The sequence below is a fragment of the Engraulis encrasicolus genome, chromosome 3 (assembly GCF_034702125.1).
Source record: "Engraulis encrasicolus isolate BLACKSEA-1 chromosome 3, IST_EnEncr_1.0, whole genome shotgun sequence".
Taxonomy (NCBI): Eukaryota; Metazoa; Chordata; class Actinopteri; order Clupeiformes; family Engraulidae; genus Engraulis; species Engraulis encrasicolus.
Window position 1 is genome coordinate 23961008 of NC_085859.1, and position 20000 is coordinate 23981007.

Consider the following 20000-nt stretch of genomic DNA (forward strand, 5'->3'; position numbering starts at 1 on the left):
TGCGTGTGTTAGGTAAGTTAAGCTCACTTAGAAGATGTTTAGTCCTCACTGCCCTCGATTCTTTCCCTTGTAGGGTCGATCCGTTGTGGTTGTGAAAGTGTATGTTTCACTTTGTGCTGCTGTGTACTATGGGCTGTCAGAAGGAGTTTAAGCTCACGACACTGATGTTTGGACCTCGCCGCTTAGCTCCAACCCTCCCTGATCTCTTGCAGGGCCGATCCGTTGCAGCCACCCTTCTAAGGCGCTATCGCGTCGCCATGACGGAGAGCGACAGCCCTCCGCTGTCCTGCGCCAGTCAGCCGCCGGGAGACAGCCCAGACGCCCAGCATCAGCGCGGGGAGGTGCAGGCGGACGGACAGCCCTTCCCTCTCTCCTCTCTGGATGACTTGTTTGAGGCGGAGGAAGGGGGCTCCTCTTCTCCCCACTCCCAGGACCACGCTGGCAAAGCCGGACAACAGGCAGGTAACGACTGCAGTGTTTTGTTTTTCCAGCAAAACAAATTAAATGCATTAACTGTTGTGGAGGTTAGGTGGGATTAAAGGGGTATGCCACTATTTTGGCGCTTAATACAGTTAAAATCGTTGGCCAGGTTTTATAAAGGTGGTAAAGTGTCTTATTTTTCATGTAAGCCGTTGTCTTGCAGCATGCTACACGGATCCATTGACTTTCACTAGCTTAGCGACATATTCCCTCTTTTAACTTGTCTTAAAGCAAGACAACGCTTAACATGAAAAATAAGACACTTTACCACCTTTATAAACCCCAGCCAACTATTTTAACTGTATTAAGCCCCAAAATAGTGGCATACCCCTTTAAGGGTAGACTTTGTCATGGTTCAGCATGAGCCTGGGATACTTATAACTACCCTTTGTCGTCCCAGCAGTATTTTTTTTTAAATTGTCACCAGTTCTATAGGCCTACTGTACCTTTTTCAATTTGTGCTGTCAATCATGGGTTTAGAAAATGTAAAACTCTGCCACCACAATGATGAACCAATCAGCTCAACTGATCTGACCCAAGACAGGTAGACTGGCGTCAGTGAGGTGATCTGTGTTGGAGGGAAACTGTGGCAGGGAAATCAGGATTCTCTTGGATCATTTTTGAAGGGGCAGACCTAGCCTTGTACCCTGTTCAACCTTGCTTGTGTGTAGCAGAGGAATCAAAAGTAGAAGTAGAAATAAAACATAAGGGAAGTAAAATCCCTGCCACAATTTCCTTCCAAAACAGGGGTGAGTTTCTCAAAAGAGAAGTTGTTAGCCTGTTAGAAACTTCTGTAGTTGCCAATGGGAAAATGCATTGAAAACAACAAAGTAGCTAATGTAGTAAGCAACTTCACCCCAGGTAGCTTCACTGAGTAGCTGGTCTAGAGCTACAGTACTATAGACACGTGACCCTGTCTTACAATCAGCTTATTCTGAGCTGCTCGGATCAAATTTGTGTGAAGGATTTTTACTTTTCAGTCACACTTTACTTTAACCCCTTAAAACACTTCCCCGTTATAAATGAGCTGTTACCAGGATGGCAATGACCAAGTCGTAATGTATTACTAAAGGCCCTGTGCACTGTCATCGTGGTGTGGTACTATGGTAATAAATACCATGTGCTAGTGTAATTACACACCCTGAGCGAACTTCTACTTCTTCTTTTATTATTGTGTCTGGTTTTTGTTCATGCCACAGCCACCTCTGGGGCCGGGGACAGCAAGCAGAACCTGCGTAACAAGTTCCAGGGCGCCTTCAAGAAGGGCATCTCCAACCCCATGGACCTGCTGGAGTCCACCATCTACGAGTCCCCCGTGGCTCCCGGCTCCAAGAAGGCGCCCATGGACTCGCTCTTCGACTATGGCACGTGCCGCGAGACCAACAACCACCGGCGCAGACGCAAGAAACTTCCCCGGGGGTAAGATGAGGAGAGATGCTTGTCATACTGTATGTTGTTCATCAGAGACACCTGCTGACGCCTGTTTTTTGTATGAGATTTCGATTCTTTTCCATTTGTTGTCAGTTACTTTCCCCCCCCCTCTGTCACTCTTGCTTTGTCCTTTGTGGCTTATTTGTTATTTTATCTTCTGTGCCTATTATTTCTCCATGTACTGTATATGGTCTGTAATCTTACCGTGAAAGAAGTGTTTGAACATTCATTAGTGATTCATTAAGTACCGGTAAGCTTTTTTCCTCAATGGAACTGAAGTTGTCTGGGGAGGAACTTGATGTATTCTGAATAGCTCCTTGGTTGTACTGTAGGTATTGACCCACCCTGCAGCCGGTGGCCTGTAATGTGGAGAGGACTGTAGTCTTCAGTGTAAACGGCTGGTCAGTTGAGGCGATGAGGGGAGGTAACACAGAGGCCCTGTTGTGCTGTAGTGCTCCCTGAGCTGCTGCCCGTTTGGGCAGTATTTAGGTTACGGGCTTTTCCTGGCTTCTCTCAGCCTGTTGCCTGTGGCCTACAGTGGGTTGTAGTAATGGGCTGTACTGTAGTCTACGTATAGTGTGCAGTGGGGTGTATATTTAGACCATGAGACAGTGTCTTCCTTTAGGCATGGGGAGTGTGCCTATTTGTCTTACAACTCACCTATGTGTTCCCATACAGCTACTTATAAAATGTGGTTTAGTATAGGCTACCTCTCCTTTGCCAGAATCTATGATTTACCTTTGATTAGTGGTGGTGCTAGAGATTGAGTGGTCCTCTATAAGAAAGAATTATTATGTAGCCCGAGGGGAAATCAGCAATTATGTAATGTTATACTTTGATGTGTTTGGCTTTTCATTTTATTTTTCCCATACTGTAGTAATACATTATTTATTCTGCATATGACCTGTTTTAATTTTTCTGCATGACACACTTGGACAAACATTATGTGGACCAGAAATATATCTGGTGGCCTGCAGGATATTTTGGAATACATAGATCCAGTATATGTCAAACTAGGGCTGCACGATTGCACGATTATGGAAAAAAATCATAATCACGATTATTTTGATCAAAATCGTAATCATGATTATTAGTCAAGATTATTGATTTTCTACAGATTTTTTTGAAAATTATAATAAGATGAAATATAACCAAGAATGTATTATATACCAGATGGACAAAATGAAATGAATTGTAATAATTATGTAAAGGCAATAGCATGAAACTTAGGTGGACAGATTTCTGGTAAGAAACACCAGCCTGTCAGTATGTTCTGGCTTCAAGGACGCTCTCAAAGGTCCTTGAAGTGACTTTTATCACGATTTTCGATTATTTTCGATTAATTGTGCAGCCCTACGTCAAACCATCATCATAAAACATGAACGTAGAACCTCCTATTTCTATTACTGTAGCTGCCGCATTTGTATTTGAACAGGCCTCTTTTTGTGACTTCTCACACCTCAGTCTATCTGCTGTCTCGGAAAAATTACTTTAATCCCTCCGCACACCAATTGCAACAGCGTTGCTGTGGACTTTCCAATTTGACAAATTTGCTTGCCTGCGCACGCTGCTGGCACACTGTGTGCAGCAAAACATAGGGTAGTGGCCTTAGATTCAACAATGTTTGGAATCGTAATCAACAAGTGCTATGTCCAAAGTGCGCTGCAAGTGTGTGAGTTTGTACTAAAAACAGGAAGCATTTGTCTTCTTCCACAGGAAGGAGGTCACTGAGATGTCCTGCGATGAGGACCCCTCGGCCGACCCCCCCAAGGTCGTGAAGATCTTCAACCGCTCGCTGCTGTTCGATGCGGTGTCGAGGGCCGAACCCGAGGCACTGGACGGCCTCCTGGAATACCTACAGAGCCGCGAGAAGGTGCTGACCGATGAGGACCTCAAAGGTGGGTGGAAAGCCTGCAATACCCTAGTAGTAGTTAAACCATTTAAAATGGGACTACAGTGTTTAGCACCTTGAGAAGTGGGTTGAAAGCCTGCAAATGGTGTTGTTTAGCGCTATTTTCTTTATTGATCTAAATTATTGTGAATTATTTCGATTAGTCTGGTAACATACATTATGTGGCAGGTGGTACAGTAGGTAGTAATTGGTTGAAGATAACATTTTTGGGGGGGTGAGGGGTGTTCATGCCTTTACTTGGTAAAGTGATGACATGGCTGGAAACGAGTGTAAGAGAATGGGTAGGGCTGACCAGACTCTACTAGTTCTATTGATGACATGATAGGAAAGGAGTGGGAGAAAGAGATGGAGTAGGGCTGGTATACGACACAGACCAGACTCGAACCCACATCCCCACGGGCAAGCTGCAGATCCATGATACGTGGCCCCAGCACAGTGCTCCTCAGCACTCCCGTCCATTTTAAAGCTTCAGTAAATGGCCAAATGAAGTGTAGTTTGAGGTGGTGGGTTTACCAGGCTTGGTCTACAAGGAGAGGAAAGGGAAACTGCAGTTGCCAAACTTGCCCTCTTGGATTACACAGGCACGCCTGGTAGGATTCACAGGTCCATGAGGAAAGGCAAAGGTCTTTGCACGAATTGGGGGTGTATGTTTGTATAAGGAGAGTTCTGTAGTGCAGATGTGTTTAGAAAAAGGATGTTCACCAGCACAAACATACATATGCAGAACTGAAGACAGTGGGGACGAGCGGTAAAGGAAGAAAGAAATATATTACAAAAGAATGAAAGAGAAGTGGGGATGGATATTGTCCAAGAAAAAGTGTCTACTATATAAATTGAACTGGTATGCTGAAGAGGATTTGACACAATGTCTTTTGTTTACTAATGTCTTTATTTTATGTGTTTTATGTCTTTATTTTTTACTTTCGCCTTAGATGGTATATCGTACAGAGCAAGGGATCACTATTTTTGGAACAGGGACAGTTCCCCAGGAGTTACTGTATGTAGGGTTAGTGACCTTGCTCAAGAGCCTCTTCAGCCCGTGGATTCGGATGCAAAAGGACACTATTTACTTACTCCACTGCTGTCCACATTCCAGTAGTGTACTCTACTGCTCCTGCAGAAAATGAAGCATTCATCCATGAGTGTAGTTCTTCCTACTGGTATCAAACTGGAACATGCAGCCATTCTAGTCTCATGTCCTTACCCGTGAAGACACAGAGTTTTGGTTAATTTGCTGTTACCAGAATGGCAATGATAGAAAAAGAGGTATCGCACACCAATAAAGTCTTTTTTGAAGTACTGGCTTCTTGTGCATACAAGTGTTAAATAAAACGAAGAAAATGCTGCACACTCTGCTCCATATTTTATTTTGAAGTAACATTTCGGCCAAAACGCTACTTCAAAATAAAACATAGAGCAATTTGCAGCATTTTCTCTATTTTCTTTGACCAGAATGACAATGACCAAGTCGTAGTGTATTACTTAAGCCCTTGTGTTATGTCATAGTAGTGTAGTACTGTAGTGACTATTGCAGTGTTCCACTGGTGGAACAGCATGCATTATGGGGCTATTATGGGCCATTAGGCCACAGCTTTCGGCAATTTTGCCCCAAACTTGAGTGCAAAAAAGCCAAGCATACTGCAATGGCTGATGGGATGGGGGTTGTTCTCCAACCACTTGTTGTTGATCAAAGACCTAGTCCTAGAGCAATGATACTTGGTTGCAACACACACTGATCTCGCAGCAAAGGTGGTCACATGGTTTGTGAAATAAACTCAGTCTCTACAACCCAGAATTTCAGCCATGCTTGGCCATGTTTAGAATGGCATTGCTTCATCACAACATTTACCGGTCTGAGGTGACATCTGCTACCTGTCACAAAGAATTCCACCAAAATGGCGCCCAGTGGGCACAGGAGCGCCGTCCACATAGCTCCCAAACTTCATCACTGCCGGCAATGTATTTTCCTACCAGTAATTCCTCTTCCTATCTGGGCTCGTTGTTGTTGATTCAGCAGACCTCGTGTGATAAATCACGTCCCACCGTATTGTGTCTGGGGTTATGCAATAGCATTGCACTTTATCACTCTTGACAGGAAGTGGTAACTAAAATAGCCAAAGCCTCCCCCGGCACTGTCTATCCTTTGCCAGATGGATTATATATTTCCCAAACTGTGTTCATCACATGCGGATTCCTCACAGAACAAGCTTCTTGGCAGTGTTGTCCAGTTGCTCTAAGATACTGAGATCTGACATTGCATTCCAGTTGTCCTGAGAACATTGTCTCACTCGTGTTAACTGCAGAATGCCTGTTGAAGGGGGATGAACCAGTATAAAAAAAGACTGATGCAAACCTTTCTGGATTGTCATGGGTTTCTGAGTAAATTCAGAAAAAAAGAGGTATCGCACACCAATAAAGTCTTTCTTGAGGTGTTGGCTTCCTGAGCATACAAATGTTAAAGAAAATGAAAAGAATGCAGCACACTCTGCTCCATGTTTTATTGGTGAAGTGACGTTTCGGCCGTCTGGCCTTCTTCAAAATTACGTTTGAAGAAGGCCAGACGGCCGAAACGTCACTTCACCAATAAAACATGGAGCAGAGTGTGCAGCATTCTTTTCATTTTCTTTAACATTTCTGAGTAAATTCATCATAATATGTAATGTGACCCTCATGCACTGTAAGTGAAGGGTATTGACAAACATAATGTCTCTAAAATACTAACACAAAAGAATATGATATTTAACGTCTCTGTTGACTAAAAAAAAAGTTACTTAGAGCTTCTTTAATCACTAATTAACTCCTTCAACCCTTCTGTCAACAATAACATCAGCCAGGCCAACCTGCTGTCTTTTCTCTGAACAAATCTTTATCATCCTGCAGCTTTCACTGTAACCTTAAGCAGTTGTGTCCTTTCCAGCCCCTAAATGTTGCTTTTGGGCCCCAGGAGTAAAACACAGGAAGCTGTGATGATGTCAGGGCTTTGTCCTCCTTGCCAAGGCGGTCCTATTTCCTGTTCGCCCTTTCCTTACTTACTGTAGTAGGCTATAAGCCTTTCTGGAGCATGTAACACAGGCCAGTCAGATATCACAGCAAACTGTCCTAAGCGGACAAGAAGGGCTGGGCAGCCATCTTTAAGACGCCCCCAGCCCGAAATGTAAATAGAGAGAAGAGGTGGTGGTGAACACAGACAGAGAGAGTGTGAGAGTGAAAGTGAGACAGAAAAAGGAAAGGCCCACAAATTGTGTTTACTGTGTCCCATGCCCTGTGTGTGTGTGTGTGTGTGTGTGTGTGTGTGTGTGTGTGTGTGTGTGTGTGTGTGTGTGTGTGTGTGTGCGTGTGCGTGTGTGTGCGTGCGCTATATTTATCCCAGTTCCCCCGCTCTCCAAACTCTGACCCCTTGTTAAGATGGGTGGTCTTCACAAGCGAGCATCTCCCCTGCTGTCTCCTCCACTGCCGTTAATAAGACTCTCCTACCAGTCTGTCAATCTCTTAACACTGGCACCTAGTATATTCATACAGTATAGCATGTACAATATATGCTGGCTGCTCTCCACTTCAATATCCAATTCAACTTTTATTGTTTCGCTTTTTTATCCAATCAATCTCCCCATGTCTAGTCCCCCCCCCAAAAAATTTGTGACCATTTGCATCCAATTGATATAATCTTCCATTCGAATGTAACCAAAGTTTCTAATTCACCTGAAGAAGGTCTGAAGCGACCAAAGCGTTGTGAGCAATAAATGCTTTTTTAATGGATTGTGTGCTGCAATATGTTTTCCTACATCCAATCAACTACTTCAACAGTACCTTATTATTATTATTTTTGTACTGTACAATACTGTAAACTAGTTGTATAGCTAATTCGCCTTTGGCTAAGCCCCGCCCTCTTTAGTTACAACTAGTTAACAGTATAGTACGGTACAAAAATAATAATAATAAGGTACTGTATCAGGAAATATCCTGTGCATTACCCCTGCTAAATAAGCCAATGAACTAACAATCTTCCCTCGATTGTTTGTTTATTTGTTTTTTCATCCAATCAGTTTCCCTGATGTCTTTTTTTCACTCAACCTCCTTTGCTTGCATTTCTTCTTTTCTCTTCCAGAACCTTCCACCGGCAAGACGTGCCTGCCCAAGGCGCTGCTGAACCTGTACAGCGGTCAGAATGACACCATTCCTCTGCTGGTGGACATCGCCGAGCAGACGGGGAATCTACGCGAGTTCATTAACACGCCCTTCAGAGATGTCTACTACAGAGGTGAGGAGGCGCCTTGTCTGTATACTCTCCATATGGGCCCCCATAGGACTGCTGACCTGTGCATTCATTACTCCTCAACGTCCGCAATATAATAGACCTAATAATAATAATACTATTTCATTTACGTGTATATCCTTCAGAGATGTCTAGTACACTGTAAAACATTGCAGTTAAATGTAAAAAAAAAGTAAGTTGTCCCACTGCCTTAAGTTTGTAAGTAGGGATGCAAACGATTAATCGATCAATGCGTTAATCGATTAAAAAACATTAATCGCAATTAATTGACAATTCAACTGACAAGAGACCGAGGTGAAATGGGCATGTGAAGAGTGTGTGTGAAGAGGGGTGTGAATAGTGGGAATATTTAAATCACCTTTGGATTAAAGAATTGAAATAGAATTAATTAAAAACATTGCAGTTAAATGTAAAAAAGCAAGTTGTCCCACTGCCTTAAGTTTGTAAGTAGGGATGCAAACGACTTTAATCGATCAATGCGTTAATCGATTAAAAACCATTAATCGCAATTAATTGACAATTCAACTGACAAGAGACCCAGGTGAAATGGGCATGTGAAGAGTGTGTGTGGGAATATTTAAATCACCTTTGGATTAAAGAATTGAAATAGAATTAATTTAAATTTGTTGTTTTATCTCAATTTTTAATAAAAATGTTTAGATTTAGTCTTTTTTTTGGGGGGGGGGGGGACGCTGCTTATCAATTAATCGTAAGTCGTAAGTTGTTGATAAGGCTATTAACTAATGATAAATTAATTAATCCAGGGTTTCCCAAACTGGGGTGCGAGCACCCCTGGGGGTGCGTGGCCTGACAGAAGGGGGTGCGCGAACTGAATTGAGCAATGGCGGATATGTGTTGTTATACAGCATTAATGAAAATGAAGTAGTTTTTAGTTGTATGGTGAATTGTTTGCTTGAAGAAACATCAAGTCTGAGGATTCCTAAATGACTTTGCATAATGTGCAATGATTTGGGCAGTGAAACCATATTTGAGTGGCCATAATTAGGCCTACACCAAAACATTGGCTTAGGGGGTGCGCGAACCACATTGAAATGTACAAGGGGATGCACAAGGGAAAAAGTTTGGGAACCCCTGCATTAATCGATAATTTGCATCCCTATTTGTAAGTCTATTCAACTTGAGATTTATATGGGCCCCCATAGAACTGCTGACCACGGCATTCATTACTCCTCACCCCATCATTAATTACTCCTTCACAAATGTCTAGTACACTGTAAAACATTGCAAATGTAAAAAAAATAAGTTGTCCTGCTGCCTTAAGTTTGTAAGTCTATTCAACTTGAGATTTGAGTTAAGTCTCGTGTTGAGTTAACCTACAAAATTAAGGCAGCAGGTGAACTTACTTTTTTAGACTTAACTGGCTTGCAATGTTTGCAGTGTACCGAGGTGAGGTGGCTTATGTTTCCCCCATGTGATACCCCATAGGACTGCTAGTCAGTGTAATACTGTAATTAGTCCTAACCATATGGAATATTATTGTTCTTATGCTCTTCCTTCAGAGATGTCCACTACCATGATGTGGTGTCTTGTCATTCCCCCATATGGCTGCCCATAGGACTGCTGACCAGTGTATTACTGTAATTACCTTGTAATCAAGCCATTACTGTAATAAGCCTGAAATCAACCTCCTCAGTTGTATTATTATGTCCTTCAGAGATGAGACTACAGAGGTGAGGTGCCTGTCTTCCCCTGTGAAGACCGAGAGGTCGAAACGTCATTGCCATTGAATGAATGAGTAAAAAGAAGAAAAAATAACTAAAAGAAGAAAAAAATCCAAAGGAGTGTGCGAACCTTTTTTTTTGTTTTTTTTAAAGTGTCTTCCCCCCCATATGGCCCCCATAGGCCAGTGCATTATTTACTCCTCAACATTCTCCATATAATAATAATAATAATAATAAAAGAAAAGAGATGGGAGAGCGCTGCCTTGGGTCTTAATCAATTGTGGTGCAGGTGCTCTTCAAGGGAAAAGGGCATCAGAAACTTCAAAGTAATAGAAGGGTCCCGAGGCAACACTGCTATTGACTCTTTTTTTTGACACACGCACCGACGTGGTGTAGTAATAATATTCTGTCCGGTGTCGCAGAGGCAGGACGGGAATTGCAAAAAAAAAAAAAACGAAAGATGGTGCAGCACAGAAGTCTATTTTTTCACGTAATTTATGGTGGTTTATTTGAGTTAAGTACCTCATTAGGTTGTACAGTGCTTGCATTTATATGCCCCCCAACATTGTTTTTTGGTGGTCTTTTAGGGAGCACTGTATGGCCCAATACTCCTAATAGTTCAGACGCTAGTGACACAACACACAGTCAACTGTTTCTAAGAATGCAACAGCTCTTTTTCACAAAGGGCAGTGGCAGCCTTGCACAAAAGAGCCAGCCAACCAACAGTGGTTAATGGACCGAGACGAGTCCCATTCCAAAGCTTTTGTCTCGTGACCTTGAAGTTGTAAAGGACAATGTCACTTCAGACACTTCAGGTCTGCATGTGGCTCATCTGAATGTGAATATCTCCTTCACAGACATGTGCTACTGTCACAGTCACAGTCATACATAAATTACGAGTTGGCATACCACTGTTAGTTTGTAGTTTGAGTATGGCGTGCTCTTACTCAGATAGTTTGTTGGTTTCTTTGGTTTGGGTGCTCTTTAGTCCAAGGTATTGTACATCCAGGGTCAAGAATGAGAATAACTTCTCTGACTAAGGCAGTTCAACTTAAATGTCTTTTCAAGATAATAAAGACTTTTTAAGTTGGACTGCCTTAGTCAGAGAATTTATTCTCATTCTTGAACCTGGCATACCACTGTGTTTGAAAGGCTCTTGTTTGGTCTAAGGCAGCCTTGTTGTGGAACAGGCAGGCTGGTTGAGAAGAGATATTGTTTCTTGACAATATGTGGACATGTTGTTTTACTGAACTGCTGAGGATGTCCACCAGCTTACCATAATAAGCAGTATGTGTGTGGAGGGGATGTTCTGTGCGATAGTGTCTTATGTAAACATGAGGCTGAAGATGTTCCCATGGCTTCAGTGTGGTGATGCATTCTGTGCGTAGCAGGCCACTGCCAACCTAATAACCAGGACTGACATGGATGTTTTGGTTAACTGAACTTCTAAAAGTAAAATTAAATAAATTGATAGAATAATGACAAAACAGCAAACTTCTGCTTGCCAATCTCTGTAATATTTCCATGTATGGATTGTTGGGTGATATGTTTGCAAGCGATAACCATGTCAATACATAACCATCATGTTATATACCCACTGGCTCTAAGTACGTGCAGCATGAAAGACCACACAGAGTACTAAATTGATTACAGAATTTTGTATGATGCAAATGACGACACAAAACACCAAAACTAAGGGGGAAACTCTCACGACTCTTCAGCAAATTGTTCTTAAATAGTTTACACACCCCATTAGATTGTCTGCCCACAATATTCATGTAACCATTCATTGAAGGAACCTGAGAGAAAGGGAACTGGGCGAGCGTGGGTATTCCTAACACTATGTAGAGTCGTAACAATCATCATCTGTGTTGGCCACTAAAACACACTGTTCTAACAACCCCTCCCGCCCCCCACCCAGGCCAGACCGCGCTGCATATCGCCATCGAGCGGCGCTGTAAGAAGTACGTGGAGCTGCTGGTGGAGAAAGGAGCGGATGTGCACGCCCAGGCCAGGGGGCGCTTCTTCCAGCCCAAGATAGAGGGGGGATACTTCTACTTTGGTGAGTTTACCAATGTTTGCCTGACCATGGAAGGGAGAGAGGGAGGGAGAGGGAGAGAGAGAGAGAGAGAGAGAGAGAGAGTGAGAGAGAGAGAGAGAGAGAGAGTAGTATTGTTGAGGCTTGCTTACTTTGTCCATGGCAACGTGAGTGTTTGTCAAGAGTGTTTGTCTCAATACAAACCAAGTTTTAAGAACGAATTTTCAGTCTGGCTAGCTTCTCTGTTGCGATAGATAGTTACTAAGTGGGTGACATTTTAGAACAGACTTCACCTTACCCACAAATTCATGTATAATAATGAGGCTCTATAAGTGACTTTCAGTGCTGTATATGCTGCATATATGCTGCATATATATATACAGTATGGGACCATCTGTTAATCAAAGTCCACAGTGAACAAGATATTTGTGAATACTCTACTCACAGTAAACAAATTATTGATGACACAGCAAATAATATAATGTATTTTGCTTAATATCTGTCTTACCAGTCGCTTATACAGACAGTTAGGAATGTATTATTGGTTCAGCAGCTAACGTGAACTCTAAAATAAAGTGTTACCACTGAGGGGTTGGCTCTGAAGGGCAGCCATGACATAAGGCTTTAGGGTTTATTATAGCTCCTCATGTTAAGCACTTCATTTCCTCTTTGCAGTGGTGGCAGCTGTTTCAGCAGACTATGCAATAATTACGTCACTGTGGTAACTGTGTCATGGGCACACTTGTGTTTGATGTTGAATATTTGTGTGCCACCAGTGCAGGAAAAAAGAGATTTTATGACAGACCGTTATTACAGTGTGGGATTACACGTCTGCAGCATAACTGAATGTAAATGGGATTTCTTTATGAGAGTTTCCCCTTTTTCTCCATGCGTACGTCTCTCTCTCTCTCTCTCTCTCTCTCTCTCTCTCTCTCTCTCTCTCTCTCTCTCTCTTCAGCATCCAGTTTTTCATTTCATTGTAGACCATTGTTTGTAATTTGTACTATCTTTGACTGAAACAGTGTAACTTTAACAACTGACATATGCCTTACAAAAATTATAATGATCATGGTCCATAGTAAAATAAAAGTATACAAAAACAAACGTTCAGATCTTCATCCATGCCACCTTCCATCCACCTTCCGAGTCACAACAGTACATTCTGTGAGTGTGTTCCTCATACAGATATAGAGTACAGGTGTACACAGTGTGTACTGTATATCTCTATGAGGAAGGCAGTAGAGGGAAGAGTTCCATAATGGAAATTAGCCCCTGTTGCCATGGCGAAATCAGACGACTGTCTGTCAGCACAAGTTCAGCCCCTGTGGCGGTTGCTGTGGGCAGCGGAAGCCAAGGTAATGACCACAGACAGTCAAAGTATTCATGAACCAACATACTGTAGGCCCGCCCAACCTAGTCCAGCAGCCCCCGAACTGACCACCTCACAGCCTCCGCCCAGGCAGGTCTTTGGCCAAGCAGGAGGCGTCTGTGGTGTGTCGGGACAGGGTGGGCTGGGGCAGGGCAGGGGCAGGGCAGGGCACAGAAAACATCAAAAAACGGAAAATATGATGTCACTAATCAAACAAGTTTCTTAGGTGTAGGCTACCTGGTGAGGATGAAGGGTGCCTCTGTCTATGTAGTGGGCTGTCTAAGGTTAGGTGGGTTTGCTAAAGACACCAACGTTTCTCTTCATTTAGACTGAATGGGCTTCATGTTTGCTCCTGGCCTATGCACACAGGGTTGCCATTGCCAAGCGTCCCTTGAAGTACGGAATCGTATTCACAAACAAAAGTACGGGTACTATTGAGCTGAAACAGGATGCAATTTGTCCCGGAGAATCAACACTAGTTTTCAAAATGTTAATGCATTGAATGGGAATCAGATGGGATTTGCCATTATTCGCCCTAGAATTGGTGAACATTGCATCTAGGCAATAAAACAAAATTCTGGGGGAGGACCCCTTAACCCCCGTTGGCTATCTTACTCTACGCATGAATTAGGTGCTCCTTTTTTTCTGGTCCCGGGGAGTTGGCACCCTTATACGCACACGTGAGGTGAAACTCTAGTGTTTGTTTTTGAGTCGTCACTACCCTCTTCTGGTGGAAAAGAGGAACTAAACAGATATTGGCCGTGTCTCATTTCTTCCCCACTCACTCTTCACTTCTTCTCATCCAGTCACTCCGATTCAAAAGGATGTTTTAGGGGATTTTAAGCACTTTCTCTCACTCTCTCAACTATTGGGATTCACTAATCTTGCAAGTGCCCACTGCGAGAAAGAGTGTTAGGGCAAAAAAAGAGTGGTGGTGGTAGTAAGGGTATCGGCCACACACTAACTGCCTCACTGAATCTCTGCACCTGTCAATAGAGGGTTCATGTAGTACCTTGTACTGTGCTAAACATGTCCTGCCTCCTCTTCCTCGCCTTTCTCCTCCTCCTCCTCCTCGTCCTCTTCATCCTCCTCCTCATCTTCCCCCGCCTCTTCCTCCTCCTCCTCCTCCTCCTCCCACCTGGGGATCAATACAGCTACTCTACCCTACTCTACTGGCTCACTCTAACTTTGAGGCCATAGGTCATAAAGGTCATTGTAAATATAAGCAGGCTAGATCAGCAGATTTGCGAAAGCAGTAGATAAAGATGCATAGCAGTGCAAGTGCCACCCTTCTTTCCACCTCCCTCACCTCCTCCTAGCGCCATGGGAGGTGTAACGGTTGCAAGAATTCGTGTTTTCATGCAAAGGGTTTTGTATTTTTATAATGTTTTTATTTGGTTATTTGTGTATACTTACCTGTGTTTATGAGCAAACTTTTATTTTGAAAACCTCAAGTGCGTGCGTGTGACGTAAGAACGTAATGTGGCCAGCTAAACGCCAGAAAGACACTAGCACCTCAAGAAGCTGCCACAGAAGATCAGCGCTCCGTTAAAAGTTGTCAACAAGGACGTTTTACACTTCTTCAAGCCTGTGTAGGACTCAGACTAAGTCACCAAGGACTTTATTTCTCTCATTCGTGCACGCAGCCAACGAGGTTTGTTTTGTTGTCATTTTTGTTTATTCATTTATACTGTCTGGGTTGTGTAGCGTTTTAGCTGCCGCCATTCTAACACTGTGTATTGTATATGTTTTAGTTTTCACGGTTTTGGGAGGCCTTACAAGATTGCCTGCAAGAAATAAAACCCGTTAAAAGAAATCCTGCGTCTCGCCGTGCTTTGAGAGGAGTTACAGTGAAAACTCGGGACTGTTCATCGGCGTCGGAGGTGAAGCTTTCCCAAGACGGGCGCGAAGCAAGACCACGCAGCCTGCTCGTGTCCAGTCACCAGTGTTCATCGCAGCCGTTGTTCTCAAGCTCGTCGATCACGCGCCCAGGTCGTGGGCATGGAACACTGCAGCGTTCGGGGACACGCAGATAAGTGAAACGCGCACACGAACTCTCGAATAGACTGTCGAAAGGAAAGCCACGAACTGAATCAGAGACTGTTTCAAGGCGAAGCCACCAAGAAGAACACTGACAAGAGTGGACTTAAAGGGCACATGCAAGAAACGTCTTTTCAAGGATTCTTTTCAAAGGTTTAAGCTAAGTGATGCTGATTTCATGGTGTGTTGTGTTGCAATGATGCTATTCCTGTCTTGTTTACATTTGAGTCTGCATTTAAGGTTAAGCTTACTGAAGCTCATGATTGAAGTTAAGGTTAAATATGTACATATTTCTGTTTATGCTTTTGTTTTAAGTTTTGAAAGTATTTCATACGGAAGACCTCACCTGCCATTTTAAAAGGTATTTTTGGTAATTAACATTGAAGCTTATTTGCCTTCTGATTTTTAATTTAATGCTATATTTGGGTTTATTTATGAATATTGAGCCATTTTAGTGCATTAGTAGTCAGAAGAAGAGTGCAGAGCATTTTTAATTATTGAAGTATTTCAGCATACATTATTTTATTGCAGCTTAACGACGCAAGACACATCAGAGTAGGTGTTTACATTTACATACACTTTATTTACATTCACATAGTACAGCATACAGTGCGTATACATTCTTTATTTACACTAAGTATTTAAGTTGACAATTCAGTTTACATTCACTACAGGCTAGCTATGGCAGAGTTTAGTGAGTTAACACTTCAGGTAGGGCAAGCTGGTGATGGAAGTGAAGTCCCTGAACGTCTTCCAATGGATGATGCAAGGCCAGCAGAATCCCAGCCAGCACAAGAAGAACAGCCGCAGAGACACAGCGAGCGTACCCGTACCCTGACAGAGAAGGGAAAAGCTATGCAAGAGGAGAAAATTAAAACACTCCAACAAAGATTCAATTACACTTACAACAAATGGCGAACAAATGTAAAACTCTCCAAGAAGGCACTATCAGAGACAATAGAAGCGTTTTCAGAGTGTCTACTGCAAGATATCCTTCATGATGTCAAGGGCCTTTCAGGAGATGTTCACCGTGTCTATGAAGACCTGCGCAGAGTCTCAACTCCAGACCAAGACACGCGTCGAAGAGTAGACATCTGCACACAAGTTTCAGATTTCATCGTTGCCAAGGTCACGGCTTACCTAGACGGGAAGCGCCCACATGAAGATGAGGCAGATTGGCCGGAAGCTGGCTCTCTTTGGAACTCCACTCTAAGTGAATTGGACTCTGTCACTTCCTTCCTGAAAGGTCCCTCAGAGCGCTCACATGCATCTTCCTTGAAGCACCAAGAAGCTGTCGCAGAGGCTGCCGCAAGCCAAGCCGTTCTGGAAGTGTTGGAAGAACAACAAAGAGAACAGTTGGAATTGCAGCATCTGGAGGCAGAAGCTAAGAGGAAGATAGCAGCTCAAGAGATAGAAGACATGAAGCGACGCCAACAGAAGGAACAGGAAGAAATTCAGTGGAGGATCAAAAGAGAGGAAGAGGCAGCTGAAATCAAAGCCAAGCTGGAAGAAAAGCGACTAAAAATTCTAAATCTAGAAACAGTCAAAGAGTTCAATGCTGCGCGAGCAAAATGTGAAGTGTACAAACAAGGGCTAAATATCCATGAAGAGTCACAAGATGTCCTGGTAGCAGTTCGTCAGCCATCACTTCCTGTGAGAGGTCCTCAGGCGTCTACACCTCAAGCTTCAGTTCGTCAGCCATCGCTTCCTGTGAGAGGTCCTCAGGCATCTGCACCTCAAGCCTCGCAACCAACAGCTACGTCAGCTAATCCAAGCACACTAGAGCTCATCAAAATCCTGTCTGATGCAATGAGTGCAACTCGTATACCTGTTCCAGAACCAGCAATATTCTCGGGTGATCCGTTAAGGTACAGCGACTGGAAGTTGTCATTTGAAACGTTGATCGACCAGAAAAACATCAGAGAAAGGGAGAAAATATACTACCTCCGCAGGTATGTGAGCGGACAAGCCAGGAATGCACTCGATGGCTACTTCCTTCTTGGAACCGAGTCAGCATATGCTGCTGCATGGGAGCTGTTGGAGGAGAGGTATGGAAGCCCATTCACCATCGCTAAAGCATACCGAGATAAGCTTCACGCATGGCCCAGGATTGGAGACAAAGACAACACTGAGCTCAGAGACTTTGCCGACTTTCTTCGCAGTTGTGAAGCTGCCATGCTACATGTCAAGGCACTGGAGATCCTGAACGACTGCAATGAAAACAGGAAGCTTCTTGCAAAGTTACCTGACTGGCTAACCGCTAGATGGAACCGGAAAGTCATGGACATGGAAGAAGAGAATGGCAAGTTCCCAAGCTTCAGTCAGTTCGTCAAGTTCCTCTCAAGAGAAGCAAAGATCGCCTGCAACCCAGTCACATCCCTGCATTCGCTGAAGCAAGATGAAGCAGAAAGGGCAAAGCAACCAGCAAGCAACAAGCAGAAGCAGCTTAACGTTGAAGCAAAGACTCTAACCACAAGTTCCAATGAGCAGGCTGCCAAAGCATGTCTGTTCTGCAAGAAAACCGGCCACACCTTACATGTATGCAGGAAGCTCTCGGAGGAAGAAGTCGCAGACAGAGTCAAGTTCATCCAAAGCGAGAAGCTGTGTTTCGGTTGTCTTGAAGTAGGCCATTACTCTAACACTTGCAGCAATAGGAGTGTCTGTAACACTTGCAAGAAGCGTCACCCTACATGCCTGCATGAAGAAAGAGACAGAGGAGAGCGAAAGACACAAGTCCAACAAAGTCAAGACAGTCAAGCTGAACAGGATGAAGAAACCATCACAGCCTCTACTTCACACAGAGTTATCCAACATGAACATGGTGTGCAAACAGCTGCAATAGTTCCTGTGTGGCTCTCATCTGCGACTCATCCATCAGAAGAGGTGCTCGTTTACGCCCTGCTGGACTCACAGAGTGACACAACATTCGTACTCAGTGAAGTTGCAGCTGCTCTAGACACAGAGAAAGACCAAGTCAAGTTAAAGCTCTCAACTCTGACTTCCACCACAGTAATGCAGTCTGAAAGAGTGAAGAACCTGCAGGTCCGAGGCTTTAGGTCGAACAAAAGCATAGCCTTACCGCCATCCTACACGCGCAACTTCATTCCCGCCAACAGAGCCCACATCCCCACCAAACAAACTGCTGAGGCTTGGTCCCACCTAGAGCACCTGAGAGAACACATCGCACCTCTGCAGAGCTGTGAAGTCGGCCTTCTCATTGGCTACAACTGCTCACAAGCCTTACTCCCAAGAGAAGTCGTGACTGGTGAAGCCAACCAGCCCTTCGCGCAACGTACTGACCTGGGGTGGAGTATCGTAGGCCATGGCAAGACCTGTGTGGAATTTGAAGACCCCGTCAGCATCAGTCACCGCATAGTCACCATGCGAGTCTCACAAGACACCGATTCTCCTGTCGACCTGAAGGCTGAAGTTCATCACACGAACAGATGCAAGATCAAAGAAATCCCTCCGTCAGACACCACCAAGATCCACGAGCCACACTTACCAGAAAGAGCCGGAGAAGATGATCCCATTGCTCAGGATGACATCAAGCACCTGTCCATGAGAGAAAACGGATCTCAAAGAGCGGCCGAGGTCAATCCAGCCGAATATGCCTCTAGAGGGATGACAGCAGAGCAGCTCAAAAGCAGCAAGCAATGCCAGCAAGAACTACAGCACAGAGAAAGCATGGTGGGAGAGGTGAAAGATGATGATCCTGAACTTCGCAAGGCTACAATGGTGAACCCAAGGGCAAAGGAAGACAAGTCATCATTGCACCACCAAACAGTCGCCAGACTGAAGAGACCGATCCAAGTACACAAAGGTGTGAAGGAAGGAACCAAGAAAGAAAGAAGATTACAAGAAAGAAAGGAAGCAGAACTTACCATCGCCAAACCGGTTCAAGAAGAAGCATTCTCCGTTGAGATAAAAGACCTGAAAGAAAAAGGAAATACAAAGACAAAACACCACAGACGCACCAAGTTGAATCCGATATTGAATGAAGATGGAGTCCTGAGAGTGGGCGGGCGCTCAAGTCAAGCCGTGGTACACCCGCACATTAGACACCCAGTCATTCTTCCTCCACCGGGACAACAAAGAGCAAAATGGCAGAAGGATAGAAGAAATCCAATGGTGGATGACATTGTGCTCCTGCAGGATGATGAAGACCCCAGCAACGAGTGGAAGTTGGCCAGAGACTACGAAGTCTTCCCATCATCAGACGACAGGGTCAGAAAGGTCACACTATTAGTTGGCAACACAACACATCACACAGAGAGTAAACCTAAAGTTAAGGCAGAAGGTCACTACATTACTTAAGACAGAGTAGAAAGGTAATATTTGAATTTACAGTTCATGGTTCAAGGTTCACATTTGACTTGCAACAGTTTTGTTTTAAGTTTTTTGAAATCCCACAGTAAGTATGGTGTGATTTGGTGGGAGTGTAACGGTTGCAAGAATTCGTGTTTTCATGCAAAGGGTTTTGTATTTTTATAATGTTTTTATTTGGTTATTTGTGTATACTTACCTGTGTTTATGAGCAAACTTTTATTTTGAAAACCTCAAGTGCGTGCGTGTGACGTAAGAACGTAATGTGGCCAGCTAAACGCCAGAAAGACACTAGCACCTCAAGAAGCTGCCACAGAAGATCAGCGCTCCGTTAAAAGTTGTCAACAAGGACGTTTTACACTTCTTCAAGCCTGTGTAGGACTCAGACTAAGTCACCAAGGACTTTATTTCTCTCATTCGTGCACGCAGCCAACGAGGTTTGTTTTGTT

At 43.8% G+C, this 20000-nt stretch overlaps 1 protein-coding gene across 2 annotated transcripts in view; it reads left to right on the forward strand.

Moving 5' to 3' along the window:
- trpv4 (transient receptor potential cation channel, subfamily V, member 4) overlaps nt 1-20000 on the forward strand; it is a 47491-nt gene that overhangs the window by 2573 nt on the left and 24918 nt on the right. For both annotated transcript variants that reach the window (XM_063195044.1, XM_063195045.1), the window contains exons 2-6: nt 213-462; nt 1680-1899; nt 3628-3809; nt 7929-8081; nt 11700-11840. In XM_063195044.1, the coding sequence (XP_063051114.1) occupies nt 213-462; nt 1680-1899; nt 3628-3809; nt 7929-8081; nt 11700-11840 (946 nt within the window). The remainder of the gene's footprint in view (nt 1-212; nt 463-1679; nt 1900-3627; nt 3810-7928; nt 8082-11699; nt 11841-20000) is intronic.